The sequence below is a fragment of the Mobula birostris genome, chromosome X (assembly GCF_030028105.1).
Source record: "Mobula birostris isolate sMobBir1 chromosome X, sMobBir1.hap1, whole genome shotgun sequence".
In the NCBI taxonomy this organism is placed as follows: domain Eukaryota; kingdom Metazoa; phylum Chordata; class Chondrichthyes; order Myliobatiformes; family Myliobatidae; genus Mobula; species Mobula birostris.
The window spans coordinates 58,581,233-58,600,293 of record NC_092402.1 but is presented as its reverse complement, the minus strand read 5'-3'; the positions used below and the strand labels follow the sequence as shown (position 1 = coordinate 58,600,293).

General features: G+C 41.4%; 1 protein-coding gene across 6 annotated transcripts in view; it reads right to left on the bottom strand.

Annotated features, from left to right (window-relative positions):
• LOC140191759 (R3H domain-containing protein 2) overlaps positions 1 to 19,061 on the bottom strand; it is a 274,246-nt gene that overhangs the window by 10,514 nt on the left and 244,671 nt on the right. For all 6 annotated transcript variants that reach the window (XM_072249472.1, XM_072249476.1, XM_072249470.1 and 3 more), the window contains 3 exons: positions 18,428 to 18,597; positions 5,899 to 6,043; positions 273 to 373 (listed from right to left, as the gene is read on the bottom strand). In XM_072249472.1, the coding sequence (XP_072105573.1) occupies positions 273 to 373; positions 5,899 to 6,043; positions 18,428 to 18,597 (416 nt within the window). The remainder of the gene's footprint in view (positions 1 to 272; positions 374 to 5,898; positions 6,044 to 18,427; positions 18,598 to 19,061) is intronic.

Genomic DNA, 19,061 nt, shown 5'->3' with positions numbered 1-19,061 from the left:
GTAGGAGAAAGGTGAAGTCTTGAGACAGCATGAACAGTAGAATGGAACTGCTTCACATAGAGATTTAAGAGCAACGGTTGTCCCCTGGACTTCATGTGCTAATATCGACACATCCCCAGGATTCTAGTGCAAATACTCATGTTATTGGAATTACCCACCATTCTAACAGAACTTGTACACTGGTGGGAAGTATTTAAAAGATTGGTCTGCAAACATTCTTAACAACATATTGCAGAGGACAGCTCTTTCCTCATGCTTTTCTCAATCCTTACCTGATGAGCTGAATACTGGCACTGTCCATGGATTACTGGAGGTGGACATACTGGAAGGTTGTACTGCAAAGGCTGACCAAGTAAAGAATAACGAGTATCACCTAATGAAGAGAAATAGGAAAATGAGGAACTGCCTTGCCAGGACACTGGATACCGAGTAACTTAAATTTGTAACCTGAATCTGAAACAGGAGTTGATCCAAGACCACAAAGGCGATGGTCCTTGAGTGAGTGAAACATTCAAAAGGCACAGACTAATAAAGGTTTCTGAACAGCTGTGGCTGAGTGCTCAGCTGACGCACTAATCGTTTCCTCGTGTAAGCTCCAGTTTACAGAATCACAAGGAATCAATGCATGGTATAATGAGCAGGAACTGCAAAAGTATATCAAAAGTATAATGTCATGTAGGCAAACAAACACCTTGATTTTGCATAAGTGTCCCCAACACATTTGAAACATCAATGCAATTTGTTTCATATGGTTTTAATGTTTTCTGTTTCTAGCTCCTTTGACCAAGGGAGCTGGTGGATACTATTTGATGGTCATGACAAGACACATGGCAATATTTTTTGGTCCAACTGTCCTTAGATAATAGAAACAGGGCAGCACAGCAAGTAGAGTGCCTCTCATAGTTCTAGAGACAGGTTCAATCCTGACCTCCGGTGCTGTCTGTGTGGAGATCGCATATTTGTGCTCCCTGTGACTACGTGGATTTTCCCCGGGTGCTCCAGTTTCCTCATATGCCAAAGATGTGGGTTGGTAGGTTAACTGGACACTAGTTGTTGCTAGTCTGTCAATGAGTGGGAGATTATGAGAGTGTGGGGAGAATAAAATGGGATTTGTATAAATGGGTGGTTGATGGTCCGTATGGACTCAGTGGGCTGAAGGGCCCATTTCCATGTTGTATCTTATCATGACTCTACTTCCAAGGTTCACTTGCATTCCTTTTTAGTAGGGAAGGCTAGGTTGACAATCCAAACTACTTTTGATGGCAACAATTGAAACATGGTTGATTTTAACCGGATCTCATATTTTTAGCCATATACAGTGGCATGCAAAAGTTTGGGCACGTTAGTCAAAATTTCTGTTACCGTGAATATCTAAGGGAGTAAAAGATGAACTGATTTCCAAAAGGCATGAAGTTAAAGATGACACACTTCTTTAATATTTTAAGCAAGAAAACTTTTTTAATTTCCATCTTTTACAGTTTCAAAATAACAAAAAAGGCAAACGGCCTGAAGCAAAAGTTTGGGCACCCTCCATGGTCAGTACTTAGTAACACCCCGTTTGGCAAGTATTACAGCTTGTAAACGCTTTTTGTAGCCAGCTAAGAGTCTTTCAATTCTTGTCTGGGGGATTTTCGCCCAATTCTTCCTTGCAGAAGGTTCTAGTTCTGTGGGATTCTTGGGCCGTCTTGCATGCACTGCTCTTTGAGGTCTATCCACAGATTCTCGATGATGTTTAGGCCAGGGGACTGTGAGGGCCATGGCAAAACCTTCAGCTTGCACCTCTTGAGGTAGTCCATTGTGGATTTTGAGGTGTGTTTAGGTTCATCATCCTGTTGTAGAAGCCATCCTCTTTTCATCTTTGGCTTTTTTTTTTATACAGACAGTGTGATGTTTGCTTCCAGAATTTGCTGGTATTTAATTGAATTCATTCTTCCCTCTACCAGTGAAATGTTCCCCGTGCCACTGGCTGCAACACAAGCCCAAAGCATGATCGATTCACCCCCGTGCTTAACAGTTGGGGAGGGGTTCTTCTCATGAAATTCTGCACCCTTTTTTCTCCAAACATACCTTTGCTCATTGCGGCCAAAAAGTTCTATTTTAACTTTATCAATCCACAGGACTTTTTTCCAAAATGCATCAGGCTTGTTTAGATGTTCCTTTGAACCTTTTGAATAGAACTTTTTGGAACTCAGCAGGCCAGGCAGCATCTATGGAAAAAAAGTACAGTCCACATTTCAGGCTGAAACCCAGTCCTGCCGAAGGGTTTCTGCCGGATATGCCGACTGTACTTTTTTTATTTCAGTATTCACTATGGAAAAGGATCTTGGTGATTGTAGTGATGACTTTCAGCAGACTGAAAAGCTTGAGCATGTAGATATTAAGAAAAAGGATGTGCTGGAGCTCTTGGAAAGCATCAAGTTGGTTAAGTCGCCGGGACCGGATGAGATGTACCCCAGGCTACTGTGGGAGGCGAGGAAGGAGATTGCTGAACCTCTGGCAATGATCTTAGCATCATCAATGGGGACAGGAGAGGTTCCGGAGGATTGGAGGGTTGCAGATGTTGTTCCCTTATTCAAGAAAGGGAGTAGAGATAGCCCAGGAAGTTATAGACCAGCGAGTCTTACTTCAGTGGTTGGTAAGTTGATGGAGAAGATCCTGAGAGGCAGGATTTATGAACATTTGGAGAGGTATAATATGATTAGGAATAGTCAGCATGGCTTTGTCAAGGGCAGGTCGTGCCTTACGAGCCTGATTGAATTTTTTGAGTATGTGACCAAACATGTTGATGAAGGTAGAGTAGTAGATATAGTGTATATGGATTTCAGCAAGGCATTTGATAATGTACCCCATGCGAGGCTCTTTGAGAAGTAAGGATGCATGGGATCCAAAGGGACCTTGCTTTGTGGATCCAGAATTGGCATGCTCACAGAAGGCAAAGAATGGTTGTAGACGAGTTATATTCTGCACGGAGGTTGGTGACCAGTGGTGTGCTTCAGGGATCTGTCCTGGGATCCCTTCTCTTCGTGATTTTGATAAATGACTTGGATGAGGACATGGAGGGATGGGTTAGTGAAGGATACAAAGTTGGTGGTGTTGTGGATAGTGTGGAGAGCTGTCAGAGGTTACAGCGGGACATCGGTAGAATGCAAAACTTGGCTGAAAAGTGGCAGATGGAGTTCAACCCAGATAAGTGTGAAGTGGTTCATTTTGGTAGGTCAAATATGATGGCAGAATATAGTATTAATGGTAAGACTCTTGGCAGTGTGGAGGATCAGAGGGATCTTGGGGTCCAAGTCCATAGGACGCTCAAAGCAGCTGTGCAGGTTGACTCTGTGGTTAAGAAGGCATACAGTGTATTGGCTTTCATCAATGGTGGAACTGAATTTATGAGCTGAGAGGTAATGTTGCAGCTCTATAGGACCCTGGTCAGACCACACTTGGAATACTGGGCTCAGTTCTGATCGCTTCACTACAGGAAGGATGTGGAAATCACGGAAAGGGTGTAGAGGAGATTTACAAGGATGTTGCCTGGATTGGGGAGCATGCCTTATGAGAATAGATTGAGTGAACTCGACCTTTTTTCCTTGGAGCGACGGAGGATGAGAGGTGACTTGATAAGAGGTGTATAAGATGATGAGAAGCATTGATCGTGTGGATAGTCAGAGGCTTTTTCCCAGGGCTGAAATGGTTGCCACAAGAGGACACAGGTTTAAGGTACAGAGGAGATGTCAGGGGTACGTTTTTTTAAACGCAGAGGGTGGTAAGTGCGTGGAATAGGCTGCCAGCAATGGTGGTGGAAACGGATAGGGTCTTTTAAGAGACTTTGGATAGGTACATGGAGCTTAGAAAAATAGAGGGCTATGGGTAACCCTGGTGATTTCTAAGGTAGGGACATGTTCTGCACAACTTTGTGGGCTGAAGGGCCTGTATTGTGTTGTAGGTTTCTATGTAAGTGCATCTGTTTCAAATTCCATGAAAGAATAGTTGCATCTTATGTAACTACTTGGGAGTGTTAAAAATTTGACATCCCTACAGAATGGAGCTGAGCCAAGCAGTAGGCCCTTCCACAAGCCCATCAACTCATTGCTGAGTTGGAGGCTCTGGAGTAGACTGGAAACAAGGACCTCAGAGTTATATGTTGTAGGAGTTCCATCTCTACTTTGTATGTTTTTTTTTCCTCGAAAGGTATGACAGCTCAGGCCAGGAATTAGAACATTCAAAGAAATCGTGCTTCTCATGTTCACGTTCAAGTTCAGTTTATTGTCATTCAACTGTGCACATGTATATCACCAAAAGAAACAACGTTTCTCTGGATCAAGGTGCATAACATAGTAAATGTAACTCACATACCCAACACTTAAGTAATATTACCACAAGTAATAAGGTTATATGATACAAGTTAAAAAGTAAACAGTATAACATTACTGCCACTTCATGTGTGATGAGACCTGGGTGGTGGCAGGGAGTACAGTCATCTTACAGCCTGGGGGACAAAGCTGTTTCTCACCCTGACAGTTCTTGTCCTAATGCTATGGTACCTCCTGCCTGATGGTAGAGGGTCAAAGAGATTGTTGGATGGATGGGAGGGATCATTGATAATGCTAAGGGCCGTGCGTACACAGCACTCCTGATAAGTATCTCTGAGTGGAGAGAGACCCTGATGATCCCCTCAGTAGTCCTCGCAATCCCCGTACCAAATGGTAATGCAGGGTCAGGACAGCTTCAATAGTGCTCCTGTAAAAATTGATTAAAATGGGGGAATGGAGCCTCATTCACCTTAATCTCCTCAGGAAGTAGAGACGCTGCTGTGCTTTCTTGACCAAAGAGGTGGTGTTGAGGGACTAGGTGAGATCATCCATTATGCGCACTCCCAGAAACTCGGTGCTCGTAAATCTCTTCACGGAGGAGTCATGTATGTGCAATGAGGATTGGTCAGAATGCACCTTCCCAAAGAACACAATCATCTATTATCTTGTCCATGTTGAGACTCAAGTTTTTCTGCTCATTTTCCAACCATGATTTGATCCAGTTCAGATTATTTTGGTTTTGGGACATCTTGAGGAAGGTGCCCTTAGTAAAGTCATGCTGATACATTTTTATTAATGAATTAAGTTAAATAGTTAAGGGTGTAACATATCAAGAAGTGTGTAACTTAAAATCAAAGACTATGGTTACACTGGGAACTGCAATGCCAGTAATAGAAAACCCAATATGTTACTTAAGAGGAAGAACTCTTATCATTCATGGATTGCAAGACAATTCAAAGCCATCAGCAGGTTGATCAAAGAAGACTACAAGGAGAGATTGTTAAAGGTGAGTCACAAGTTGAGCAAGAATTTTGATGGACAAACTGAATACTGGAGATATAGCTCAGAATCACGTTTATTATCACCGGCATATGTGAAATTTGTGAGCTGATAAAGCTAATTAGAATACTTATTAACCTTGAGCACATGGTAGATGAGGAAAAGTAGTAGTATGGACAGAATGTTTTTGTTTTGACCAGAAATACAGAGTTAAATTAAATGCAAGATGTTCGGATACGACAAAAGATAGAAGTGGCGTACCTAATGAGCACGCGCGCACGTGTGTGTGTGTATATATATATATATATATATATATATATATACACACACACACACATACATACACACACACGTGTCTCACATTAGGAAGGAGGGAGAGATGAAAGTGCAATCTTGAAATGTTTGTCAAGCATGCTGTACAGTTGCACCACTGCTTTTAACCCTACAATGGATTCATTGCCTTTGTCAACACTAAAGCAACAGAGGGTACAATTATCACAAACGTTTAAATACAGTTAAATGTCCTCTGTATTAGAAGAATCAGTATACATTACTTTAACCCATTTTACATATTATTTGAAGAGTTATTCACCTTGTGCTGGACCCACAGGTCTGGAAAACTGGGCAATAAGTGGCAGTGGTGCTAGACCAGGACAGACATTTGTCACATTCGTCACTGGAGATGGCGTTGGAGATTGGGTTGGCGAGTTAAGGGGACTATTTAGTTGTGCGTTGACCTGAGGAAATAAATGTCCCAAGTAAACAGCAAATATCACAGATAAACAATTTTCAGTTAAGACTTTGCAATATTGTCCTATAGACCTTTTCAATGCAAGTATTAGTTACATTTTAAAACTAAAGAACATAAAGCAATAGAAATTAACCATTTCCTAAAACTTACACTTGTCTTTTTAACTTTAAATAATATCAAATCAGAACACGATTAAAAAGATAATCAGTTATAAAATGGTGTCTGAATTATGTTTGCATGTCCTTGACTAATAACCCCTGCCACTTAACTCTGCTTCTTGTGATACCTACATTTGGTAATGTGAATGTTGTAGTTTCTTGTCTCAAAGTTTCAAATATTGTGCATTAAGTTCTGGACAGCATTGTTATCTGTACCTCATTCCATTGCATATACTCCATGAGTACAAGGCTTCATGATATTTATATTAAAACAAAAGTAGTTGATCATGCAAATATTACAAACCTTACAAAATCTATCGGGGTATTAAGTTCAACTGTTCAATGCAGAAAACAATGTTTTAACATTTGAAATTGAACTGACAGAAGCTGGAGAAACTAGTAAATCATCATTTAATAATGTCAAGTCTACTGACTGTGGAAGAATACAAACATGTGAATTGGTGATTTTGGCTTGGCAAAGAAATGATCCAGCAGCCTGAAGGTAGTTAATAAAAAAAATCTAGTCAAGTGCTTTAACAAATCTGAGATATCCTATTTCAACATAAGATCACAGTCATAAAAATTAATGCTTCAATTTAGAACTGTAGAATAACCTTCCAGATTTCCTAATTACAGCTTGTGCTTGTCAGTTAAGCTGTCAGTTCCTGAGAAATTATCCACTGGCTTAGACAAATGTGTAAAATGCTAAACCATAAACAACACATTTACAGCATCAATAACAAAAAAAAAAGGAAAAAAAGGGAAAGTAATAACCTCACAGAGCATAATTTACAGGGGAATGGATTTTTAAAAACATCTTTCTCCATGAAAATCTATTTTGCAATATATTTCTATTTTGTCCGTCTTGATAAAATTTTGACTTGAAGCTTTTCCTTGACAGAGGTACAACACCAAATATAGTGGGATAAGGGTGATGTGACAGAGACTCCATCGATGTATTTTTTTTATTAATTACCCAAAATAACTGTTTTTACAGTCAGTTACTCAAAAGATGATCAGGCCAGCAGCTAACTTGAAGGAGAGACTCTTAAATTTTCGGGATACAGGGTTGTGAGGTTTTACATTCAGTGGCACACCTCATTAATGTAAATATCTCATCAGCTAGTCACTTAACAGCAACTCAATGTATAAAAGCATGCAGGCGTGGTCAAGAGATTCATTTGTTGTTCAGACCAAACATCAGAACAGGAAAGAAATGTGATCCGAGTCACCTTAACCGTGGAATGATTGTTGGTGCCAGGTTTGAGTACAGGTGTCTCCCGCTTTTCGAACATTCGCTTTACGAAACCTCGCTGTCATGAAAGAACTACATTAGTTACCTGTTTTCGCTAACAGAAGGTGTTTTCACTGTTACGAAAAAAGGCAGCACGTGGAAAAAGCAGCGCACGCCCCAAGCAGCCGCTCTCCCCCGGATTCGGAACGGCATTCTCGCCGGCATTGCTTAAAAACGTGCCTCTGAGCAGTCGTTTGCAAGATGAGTTCTAAGGTATCGGAAAAGCCTGAAAGGGCTCGTAAGGGTGTTACACTTAGCGTAAAACTAGACATAATTAGGCGTTTCAATCGTGGTGAACGAAGTAAGGACAAAGTGAGTTTGGCTTGTGGAAGTTGATGAAGATGATGTTGAAGAGGTTTGGCATCCCATGACCAAGAACTGATAGATGGAGAGCTGATACAATTGGAAGAGGAAAGGATAATAATCAAAACCGAATGCAGTAGCGAAAGTGAAGTTGTCCAGAAACTGAACGTGAAACAACTGCGTGAGATTTTCGCTGCATTGATAAAGTATGACTTTAATTTTGAAAGGGTATGTTGGTTTAGGGCATATTTGCAAAATGGTTTGAGTGCTTACAAAGAACTATATGATAGAAAAATGCACGAGGCTAGCAGTCAAACATACTGTCATTTTTCAAGCCTTCCACATCAGCCACAGCAGACGACGAACCTCGACCTTCAACATCGAGGCAGGCAGACATAGAAGAAGATGACCTGCCTGCCCTGATGGAAACAGATGACGACGAGATGACATCTCAGTGTCCCACCACCCCAGTGGTCCCAACCCCTGGGCCGTGGACAGATACCAATTCGCGGAGAATGCAGCGGTAGCCGGGAGGCATCCAGCACGTCTTTAAGAAAAAAGCCAAAATAAACAAGCTAATTAATTAGGTGCCGTCCGGCACGTAAATGTCGGCCCAGATCAGAGGCGATTGCCAATTGTGTCGCCTCTGATCTGGGCCGACATTTACATGCTGGGCGGCACCTAATTAATTAGCTTGTTTATTTCGGCTTTTTCCATCGGTATCAGTTGGCGGCCTGGAGGGTGGGGGCCACTGCACCACCCCAACCTCCGACGACTCAGCCTAATACACCATCATCAGTGTGCTCGACGCTCTACCTTTGGATGGCGGGGGAAACCTGTATCTCAGAAACTGCTGATATCCAGAGATTTTCACACACAACACTCTCTAAGATTTAGAAAAAATGGTGTGAAAAACAAAAAAAAACATTCAGTAAGTGGCAATTCTGTGGGCAAAAATACCTTGTTAATGAGAGAGGTCAGAGGAGAATGGCCAGACTGGTTCAAGGTGACAGGAAGGCAACAGTAACTCAAATAACCACGTGTTACAACAGTGGTGTGCAGAAGAGCACCTCTGAATGAACAACACATTGAATCTTGAATGGATGGGCTACAGCAGCAGAAGACCACAAACATGCACTCAGTGACCACTCTATCAGGTACCTCCTGTACCTAATAAAGTGACCACTGAGTGAATATTTATTTGCTGAAAGTTTTATTTTTAGTAGACCCAAAGAGGGATGGTGTTTTTACATATGCAGAATAGTTAAGGGACATGTGTACTAATTTCAAGTAAAAAAAACATTTTTATCCAGATCTAGCCCCACTATTCTAGAGTACAGAAATCTTAAGTGGTGCTTCAAAATATGTGGAACAATTGCTGTAACTATGAAAAGGTGGTGTTTTTTCTTGCTCCACTTTTGAATGCTCTGCATTCAGTAACTATATAATTTTATACACCAAACTGTGCTGAAAGGATGACTAGCCTATATTACCAGTGACTTTCCCAATGGACCTTCACTGGCTGAAGAGTTGGGTGGCTGACTTTTCCATTGACCTCTGCCAATATTGTGATGCAATATCTTGCTCAGAATTATACTATTGGATTCATCAGAGGCTCATGTGCTATTATCTTTTGTTGTGGAGAAGTGCCCTGCCTACTGTTATAATTAGTACATGATCAGCATCAGAGGTGCTTAAGAAGCAAAAGATGCAGGAAATCAAGCTGTTCGGATCTTTAATTTCATTGTGCCTATGATATATTATGGTGATTATAAAATGCCAGTTTAAAATAATGGACTTCATTGACCCAGAACATAAATGGAGCAAAACTTTATTTCTCAATAGTACCTGATGGAGTTTGGCATTGTGTCCTTTAAAAGGAGGGAAGGTGATGAACATTATAGCCCTAATCTATCTGGTGTAGACAACCGTAGTGCAGCTGAGTTAGTTTTTATATTGCCATATTGGCGCAGACTACTGAGAGGAAAAAAAATCAACAATCCAAAAACAAAGGTGTGGTTTTAAATTATTTAACCACTCCATTTTTCTCCCTTTTTATTGTTGCTGCACTAAAGTGTAATACAGGTCGACCTTCACTAATCCGGCACCATTAGTGCCAGATTAGTGAAACTGCCGAATTACAGAAGGATTACATTAAGCATAATCAGGGCCGGATTACAGGTAGTCTGATTAGTGAAGGTCGACTGTATTGTAGTTTCTTCCTAATAAGTTTCAGACACAAAATTATGTATATCATTACTGGACATGTGATGACAAAGAGAACATTTGCAGGACTAAGGACAGAGCAGGAGCATCAAACTAACTAGATAGTGTTTTAAGAGAGCTTGGAATAAGGTTAATGGGCTCTTTCTATTACATTAATACAGGGCCCCAAAGGCGGGGGGAGGGGGTGCAAATAATATAATTTTCCTCTTTCCACTTGAGGTCAAGGATGTCTCCACTACTAACAAGTTAATTTTATTGTGACTTGCAGTCAATTTCTGCAAGTGAGCTCCAGCAGATGGTTAACTGCAGAGAAAACGGCCACCCTGCAAACTTGTACTGTATATCAACATTAACACCCCTTGACCTGATATACTAATTATTAACTCTTATTTACTGATTAAGAACTAAACTGGAACAAATGCTCTCAATGATACCTTGGGGGTTAAACTCAACAGTAGCAGAGAATGAAATGGGATTTAGCCAAGACATCTAACACTATGGAGTCCAACACTTAAATATGTACTGGCTGTTCATTATCATGATTTCAGTAATTGGGAAACATTAACCATGCTCTTAGTTGCTTTAGTAGTACTGCCTGTAACTCTAGTATGCAGTCAGTGAAACCAGACATACAAGTCAATTCAGAGGATTTATCAACTATTCGGATGAAGTTACAGGGCATAGTCAAACTGAGCACTTACATTTTCAGATGCAGCACTGAAGGCCCCTATGATCAAGGTGGAAGAGCTCCTCAAACAACAAATGGCCGGAAAGCCTTACATCAAATCAGTGGTGGTAGCATACGCTGATGAGATCAATGCAAGGCGTGAAACCCCATGGCCATAGATGCAGACTGAAAAAAGTTCAATGTCCTCACGTGCCTGATCAAGGCAGCTAAAATCTCATCTCCCACCAACGTCACCACTTGCTCTTGTACTGCTTCATGCAATATAGCCTCAATCAGCTAAAAATCATCATCAGTCAGGACCAGGACTGAACCCATGACATCTTCCTGTACTTACCAGTACTCCAGCTGCACTACTCGCAATTCAACCATGACAGCTATATCAACCAAACCCACTACACAGCACACAATTCTTTCACACATTATTATCCCCTCATCCCACAGACTGTTTTGATTTACAACTGCTATAAGATGCATCTCTCACTTTGCCACATTTCTAGTCTTGGGCACTTCTCCTTTCAAATAGCCAAGAGATCCAACCTGGTAAGATGCTGTTCAGAAGTAAGAGAATGAAAATTAAAACACACTGTCACTTGATGCGATACTTGCACCCACAGAAACCTCGTGTACAACAAAGCATAGCTCAGAACCAAGATCTGCATGCACTGGGTGTAAGTGGCTTTATCGCCAGTGAAGGCGTCTGCTCTCCAAAGTTCTGAAAGCGTGGACTTAGATGAAGAATTCAAGAAGCAGCTGATGGACAGCTGGGTTTTGGCTAGTGGGCCAAAAAGCATTTTTCTAATAGTAAGGAACATGGGAAATCCAGTACATGGTTTTATTAAGATCCTGGAGTCTATCTCTCCCTGTGCGGAAATGGTGAAGCACCCATTGCACATTGACCCAAGAATCACAGAGAATTTGACTGCACAATGTCTCAAGTTCAGTGTTACACCACAAGCAAAAGCCAGCCAATATCCCATAGTGAAAGCTCTTCTGCTGTGCAAGATCTGCATACAAACATAAGTTTCGATTGTTGTCGGCAGAGTTCTGGACAACAACGTTCAAAGCAGCACTTCAGAAATGTCGCTGAACAAATTATAAGCATTACCAAGGTGTCACACTGGGAGAACGGTGACACTGCAAATCTACTTATCCCTTTCAGAATAAACAACATTTTTAGATTATGAGAACACTCAGTCCTCATTTACTGTCATATAGAAATGCATACATGCATTAAGAAATGATACAATGTTCCTCCAGAGTGATATCACAGAAAAACAGGACAAACCGAAGACTAACACTGACAGAAGCACATAATTATAACACATAGTTACAGCAGTGCAAAGCAATACCATAATTTGATAAAAAAACAGACCATGGGCACAGTAAAAAAAAAGTCTCAAGTCCCAATCGACTCCCGAGTCCCCGATAGCAGGCGGCAAAACAGAGAAACTCCCTGCCATAAAACTCCAGGCACCGACAACTGCCAATGCATTGGAAGCACCTGACCACAGCCGACACTGAGTACATCCATCTGAAAACTTCGAGCCTCCGACCAGCCCCTCCGATACAGCCTCCCGAGCGCCATCGACCTTGCCCTGGCTGCCGAAACAAGCAAAGCCGGGGATTCGGGGCCTTCTGCTCCGGAGATTCCGGTTAACACAGTAGCAGTGGCAGCGAAGCAGGCATTTCACATTGCACCTCCTCCAGTGTCCACGCTGTTATCCATCAGCAAGACTGCTTCCACGTTGGGGCAGGGTGTAGTTGAGAGTTGGACTTTCTAAATCGAGAGCTACAAGTTCATTCTCTAAAGCCTTATCCACTGAAAGTCAACATATGTACACCAGTAACGTCGGAGAACTGTGCAGGAACACAAATGTGTGCAAATACGGGAGCGGGGGTGTGGAATAAGCACTAAAGGAATGTAGAAGGGTGATAAATTGGTGTTTATATGTTTTTCAGCATAGTTGGATGTTTAATCATGATATTTTGAATTTTGCATTGTCACTGCAGTCAAGTATTGGAATGGTCAGCTCAAGAGGGCAGGCAAGATAGAAACAACAATGAAATGAGATTGGGTTCCATAAGACATAGGAGCAGAATCAGGCCATCTGGCCCATCGAGTCTGCTCCGCCATTCAGTCATGCCTGATCCTTTTTTTCCCCCATCCTCCTCAACCCCGGTTCCTAGCTTTCTCCCCGTAACTTCTGATGCCATGTTCAACCAAGAACCTGTCAATCTCTGCCTTAAATACACCCAATGACCTGGCCTCCACAGCTGCACATGGCAACAAATTCCACAAACTCACCACCCTTTGGCTAAAGAAATTTCTCTGCATCTCTGTTTTGAAAGGGCACCCCTCTATCCTGAGGCTGTGCCCTCTTTTCCTAGACTCCCCCACCATAGGAAACATCCTTTCCACATGTACTCTGTCTAGGCCTTTCAACATTTGAAAGGTTTCAATGAGATCCCCCCTCATCCTTCTGAATTTCAGTGAGTACAGACCCAGTGCCATCAAACATTCCTTGTATGATAACCCTTTCATTCCTGGAATCACCCTTGTGAACCTCCTCTGGACCCTCTCCAATGCCACCATATCTTTTCTAAGATGAGGGGCCCAAAACTGTTCACAATACTCAAGGTGAGGCCTCACTAGTGCCTTATAAAGCCTCAGCAACATATCCTTGTTCTTGTATTCTAGACCTCTTGAAATGAATGCTAGTATGGCATTTGCCTTCCTCACCACCAACTCAACCTGCAAGTTAACCTTCAAGGTGTTCTGCACAAGGACTCCCAAGTCCCTCTGCATCTCAAGTTCCTGGATTTTCTCCCCATTTAGAAAATAGTCCACACATATATTTCTTCTGCATTTTCCAACATTGTATTTCATTTGCTATGTTCTTGCCCATTCTCCTAATCTAAGTCCTTCTGCATCCTACCTGTTTCCTCAACACTACCTGCCCCTCCACCAATCTTCCTATCATCTGCAAATTTGGCAATAAAGCCATCTATTCCATGTTCATAGAAAGCGTAGTCCAATCAATTGTTCTCTGGTTGCCTGTCCAAAAACACCTCCTGCCCTCCTCCTCCTCTTGTTCTGCAGCTGGGTTTTCCAGCATACAGTAAAGCCATAACAAAGCTGGAGACTCGATCTGCTGTTTACAAGAAGATGCCACCAGAGTGGTTCAGGCAGCAGAAACATTGTTTGTGGATGTCAATGGTCTAGTCCAGGAGTGGTGAATCTATTTGTGTGCCCAAATTGGCAAAAATCTTGTAAAAAATCCTCTTGTGTGCCATGGTAATTTTGACCAGAGATTATGATTGATTAATGAACTACAGGTGTCCCCCGCTTTTCGAATGTTCGCTTTACGAAACCTTGCTGTTACGAAAGACCTACATTAGTTACCTGTTTTTGCTAACAGAAGGTCTTTCCACAGTTACGAAAAAAGGCAGCGCGCGCCCCGAGCAGCCAAGCTCCTCCCCCAGAACTGCATTCTAGCCAGCATTGCTTAAACACGTGCCTGTGAGCAGCCGTTAGCAAGATGAGTTCTAAGGTATCAGAAAAGCCTAACAGAGCTCGTAAGGGTGCTACACTTAGTGTAAAACTAGACATAATTAAGCGTTTCGATCGTGGTGAACGAAGTAAAGACAAAGTGAGTTTGGCTTGTGGAAGCTGACGAAGATGATGTTGAAGAGGTTTGGCATCCCATGACCAAGAACTGATAGATGAGAAGCTGATGCAATTGGAAGAGGAAAGGATAACAATCGAAACTGAATGCAGTAGCGAACAGACCAAAAGTGAAGTCGTCCAGGAACTGAACGTGAAGCAACTGCGTGAGAGTTTCGCTGCAATGATTGTAGAAAAGTACGACTTTAATTTTGAAAGGGTATGTCAGTTTAGGGCATATCTGCAAGATGGTTTGAGTGCTTACAAAAAACTATGATAGAAAAATGTGCGAGGCTAAGCAGTCAAGCATACTGTCATTTTTCAAGCCTTCCACATCAGCCACAGCAGACGACGAACCTTGACCTTCGACATCGAGGCAGGCAGACATAGAAGAAGATGACCTGCCTGCCCTGATGGAAACAGACGACGATGAGATGACACCCCAGTGTCCCACCACCCCAACCCCCGGGCCGCGGATTGATACATTGCCGCGGAGAATGCAGCAGTAGCCGGGACGCACCCAGCATAAACAAGCTAATTAATTACGTGCCGGGCGGCACCTAATTAATTAGCTTGTCTATTTTGGCTTTTTTCTTAAAGACGTGCTGGGTGCGTCCCGGCTACCGCTGCATTCTCTGCGGATTGGTATCGGTCGGCGGCCCAGAGGTTGGGGACCACTGCACCACCCCGACCTCCAATGACTCAGCCTAACACTCCATCATCAGTGTGCTCGGCGCTGTCTTCCCGATTCCGGTAAGTGAAACTACACTGTACATACATTATTTCTACTTTATATAGGCTGTGTATTTTTATGTGTTATTTGGTATGATTTGGCAGCTTCATAGCTTAGAGGTTACTGGAGAGAGTGTTTCTGCCAAGAGCGCTTGCATGAGATTTTCGCTACGGAGAACAGTGCGGCAATGATTGTAGAAAAGTATTTTTACTTTATATAGGCTGTGTATTTATCATATCATTCCTGCTTTTACGATATGTTACTATTATTTTAGGTTTTATGTGTTATTTGGCATGATTTGGTAGGTTATTTTTTGGGTCTGAGAACACTCACAAATTTTTCCCATATAAGTAAATGGGAATTGCTTCTTCACTTTACGACATTCCAGCTTACCAACTGTTTCATAGGAACACTCTACCTTCGGATGGTGGGGAAAACCTGTATTAACAATAATTATGGACTTTTTTTTTAAGGAAAAAGGATAAGTCCTGTTGCTTATTTATGTGTATTCATTGTTTTACTATTAATAAAATTATAACAGAGACAGACTGAACTAAATAAGGCATTTTAGGAAACCTGTTCCAAAATTATTAATAATCTTTTATAAAGGGAATTGAAAAATAACATCATTCCTAAGTAGTACGGTTATTGTAACCATTTACAATCCAAACACTGTGTACAAGAGGTCTGTAAGGATTTCAAAATGTATTATCTAACGTCATGTGAACCTGCAGAATCAGGAACCTACAATCCTTGTTAATTTCTAGCAAAAGAGAAGCAAATGAATTCCACTGTCCAGGAGTAAAGCATATCTGATATGAATGCTGCGTATCATGACATGTTGTACGTGCCCTCCGCCCTCGCACGGTAAAAGTCTAGAAACATGAACTCTGCTGTCCACAACGACTTCGTCAATTGCAAACTGACTGAGCATCAGAAGATGGAGAGTACAGATAATGCTCAAGGTGGCAGAATGTGACTAATGAAGTCCCACAAGGAACATCAACTATTCACTGTATTGTTAAAAGATTTGATAATGGGTAGAAAGCTACATTTTCAAGTTTGCCAGTAACATAGTAGGTAGCTTTGTAAGTAACGTGGGTGGCAACATTACATTAAAGAGAAATTAATAGATTGAGCCAATGGAGATTTCAAAGTAGACAGATGTGAGGTCATCAACTCGAGGCCTAAAACCAAAAGAAAGGGCACTTTCTAAATGGTGAAAAGCTCTAAAGAGTGCCTGACCATACAGATTCAGAGTTCACACACATGGATCACTAAAATGCTAGAGACAGGTGCAGAAAATCATCATAAAGGCTGTCTTATAGTCTTATGAATTTGATCTTTGCATAGAGGACTTAGGAGTACGAGTGAATGGAAGGTATATAACAGCTATATCAAATGTTGGTTGGAACACACCTGGAGCAACACCAGCAGTTCCGGGGACCACACTCCTAAGAAGAAGAGACTAGTCATAGAGAGGATGCAGTATCTGGTTACAAGAATGATAGCTGGACTTCCCAGAACTAAATCATAAGAGCAATGTAGAGCAATTACACAAAACTAGTTATTTAGGATACTCAATAATGACTCTAATGAAGTCTTCAATATATTACTAGCAACTGATAGGATATGAAAGAAACAATTTCTCCCAGTTGTACAGGATAGGATAAGGGGACATCTTCCAAAAACTAAGACCAGGTATTCCTGGAGCTAAAATCAGGTAACACCTTGACATGCAGGAAGTGGGAGAAAATCTGGAAGTCTCTTACACAAACAATTACTGAAGGTTGATAAATTCTTAATTTTAAGTTTGAGAATAAATCATCCTTAATAAAAAAAGTGTTAAGGTTGCGGGGAAAAGGCAGGTTGAAGGAGTTAAGGAACAGATCAGCCAGGATCTCTCTGGATAGCACAACAGGTTTAAAAAGTTAAACAGCTTATCTCTGTTCCCTTGTTCCTGGCAACATGCTGAATTCCTATTCTGTGGCTGTGACTGCAGCTTATGGCATACTTCTGACAGAATTCTTTATTGAAGTTGTATATCTTTAGGCATTGAAACCTCATTGAGGTGAACACTGCTTTGTAAGCGCACTTGCTCAGTAGGACCTCCTGCTAAGGACCCTTCTCTACCTCCTGGTGGGTTACATATCAAAGTATGATTAGGGGCAGGAGTAGGCCACTCATCCACTCGAGCCTACTCAGTCATTCAATGAGATCAAGGTCGACCTGATTGTAACCTCACATTTGCATTTACTCCTAGTAACCTTTCACTCATTTATCTGCCTCTGACATTAAAAATATTCAAAAGCCCTGCCTGGCCTGCTCTGCAAGTACTCCCCTTAATTTCCCTGTTTACTACATGCCAAGATGCTTTGATCATCACAATAACACCTGTTACTGAAAGCAGAAGTAGCACAACCTACTTGATCTTGGAGTCAAGACACACAATTCTTTTTTTTTTCCTGTAACACCAATGATCATAGAATCAAAGCCTGTCATAATACTCAGCATTCAATAATCATTCAATCATATATCAGCATGGAACTGATGAAAACCACAAATCTGAGTCTTTCCTGCTATGAGTACTGGATCCTCCATGTATACCCAACATATAGCTGCATCTTGGAAGAGCAATCCAGCAATGCTTGTTCCAATTCTGCACTGCACAATGACAGATATTACAAGCTGTCACTTCTGTGCAGTCTAACATGAGAGTATTGAACAATATGACAAATAGTTAGAATGTACAGACGTGCATTGGGAACCCTACTGCAATCATTTTAATACTCACACTCATGTGCTATACAGCTAAAGTTTGCAGCTTCTGAGATTTAACCTGAAACTTTTGAGCAAATTCCAGTTGTTCTGAGCTAACTGGTCTTGTTAAGTAGCTGCATTATTGTAAAATTAACCAGAGACTGCTAATATACTTCTACCTGACTGAGTTATTCTAAGTTTACATACTTGCCTTCTGTCTATCTCACCATTTTCAGACCGTCCCTTACAATTAATTGAAGCCATTTTATCCCCGCCAACCAAAATCCCAGAACATCACAGCATTGCCATTCCCGTGAATTGTTACTTTATAAAATTTAATGCACCAGTCTGTTCTCCCTTCACACAGCCGAGAATGTTTGGTTGAGGATCCACGTGTGCTGCATTGCAACATGGAAAAAGTAATTCATTCATTTGAGACAAGACAATGTTTTTGTCAGTACAATCAGTACAAAATTAGAATAACTGACTCAGTTGATAGATAGCGGCACGAACTACAACATATATTAAACAATTAATTGGATACCTGGGTGGGATTATCAGGGTTGTAGAGCTCAGTGGGTTTCTGCCCTCGCTGCTCCACACTGTAGTATTTGCACTGGTTCCACTGCGGTAACAAAGGGGGCTGAGAGGGTTGAGGGCCATTAGGTACACTCAGCTGCATGACCACTACTCCATGACTGGGTGCTGGTACACCTGAGGTGGGGAGACAAAACAAACTGATTACTACCCGTACAATCTCAGTATTAGGTAGTAAATCACGTACATATAATTCCACTTTGAGAATCTTCATTTAAAATATACTTACCTCTTTAGGATCTGAAGGCACTTCCTATTACAAAATACCACTCAAAAGAAATCAGTGTCAGCACAGTTCAGATAAAATTGATTTTATTACTGTGCCTGATTTAGTTATACTTAAATAAAATCTGCAAAACCAGTCACATTGTCTGCCCTACCAAAACAGTAAAATCTCATGTTACAATATCTCACTGATTTGCTCGAGCTTAAGTGGTTGATTTTGAAAATCATCTCAAACATTTGCAGTTTCCCAAGCTTTTATTTTAAAGCATTAAATTTTGATTTGCTGTGTATTAGACTATATATGAAACTAATGAGACTTAAAATCTGTTACTCAAACTCTCTAAAAGGATACCACC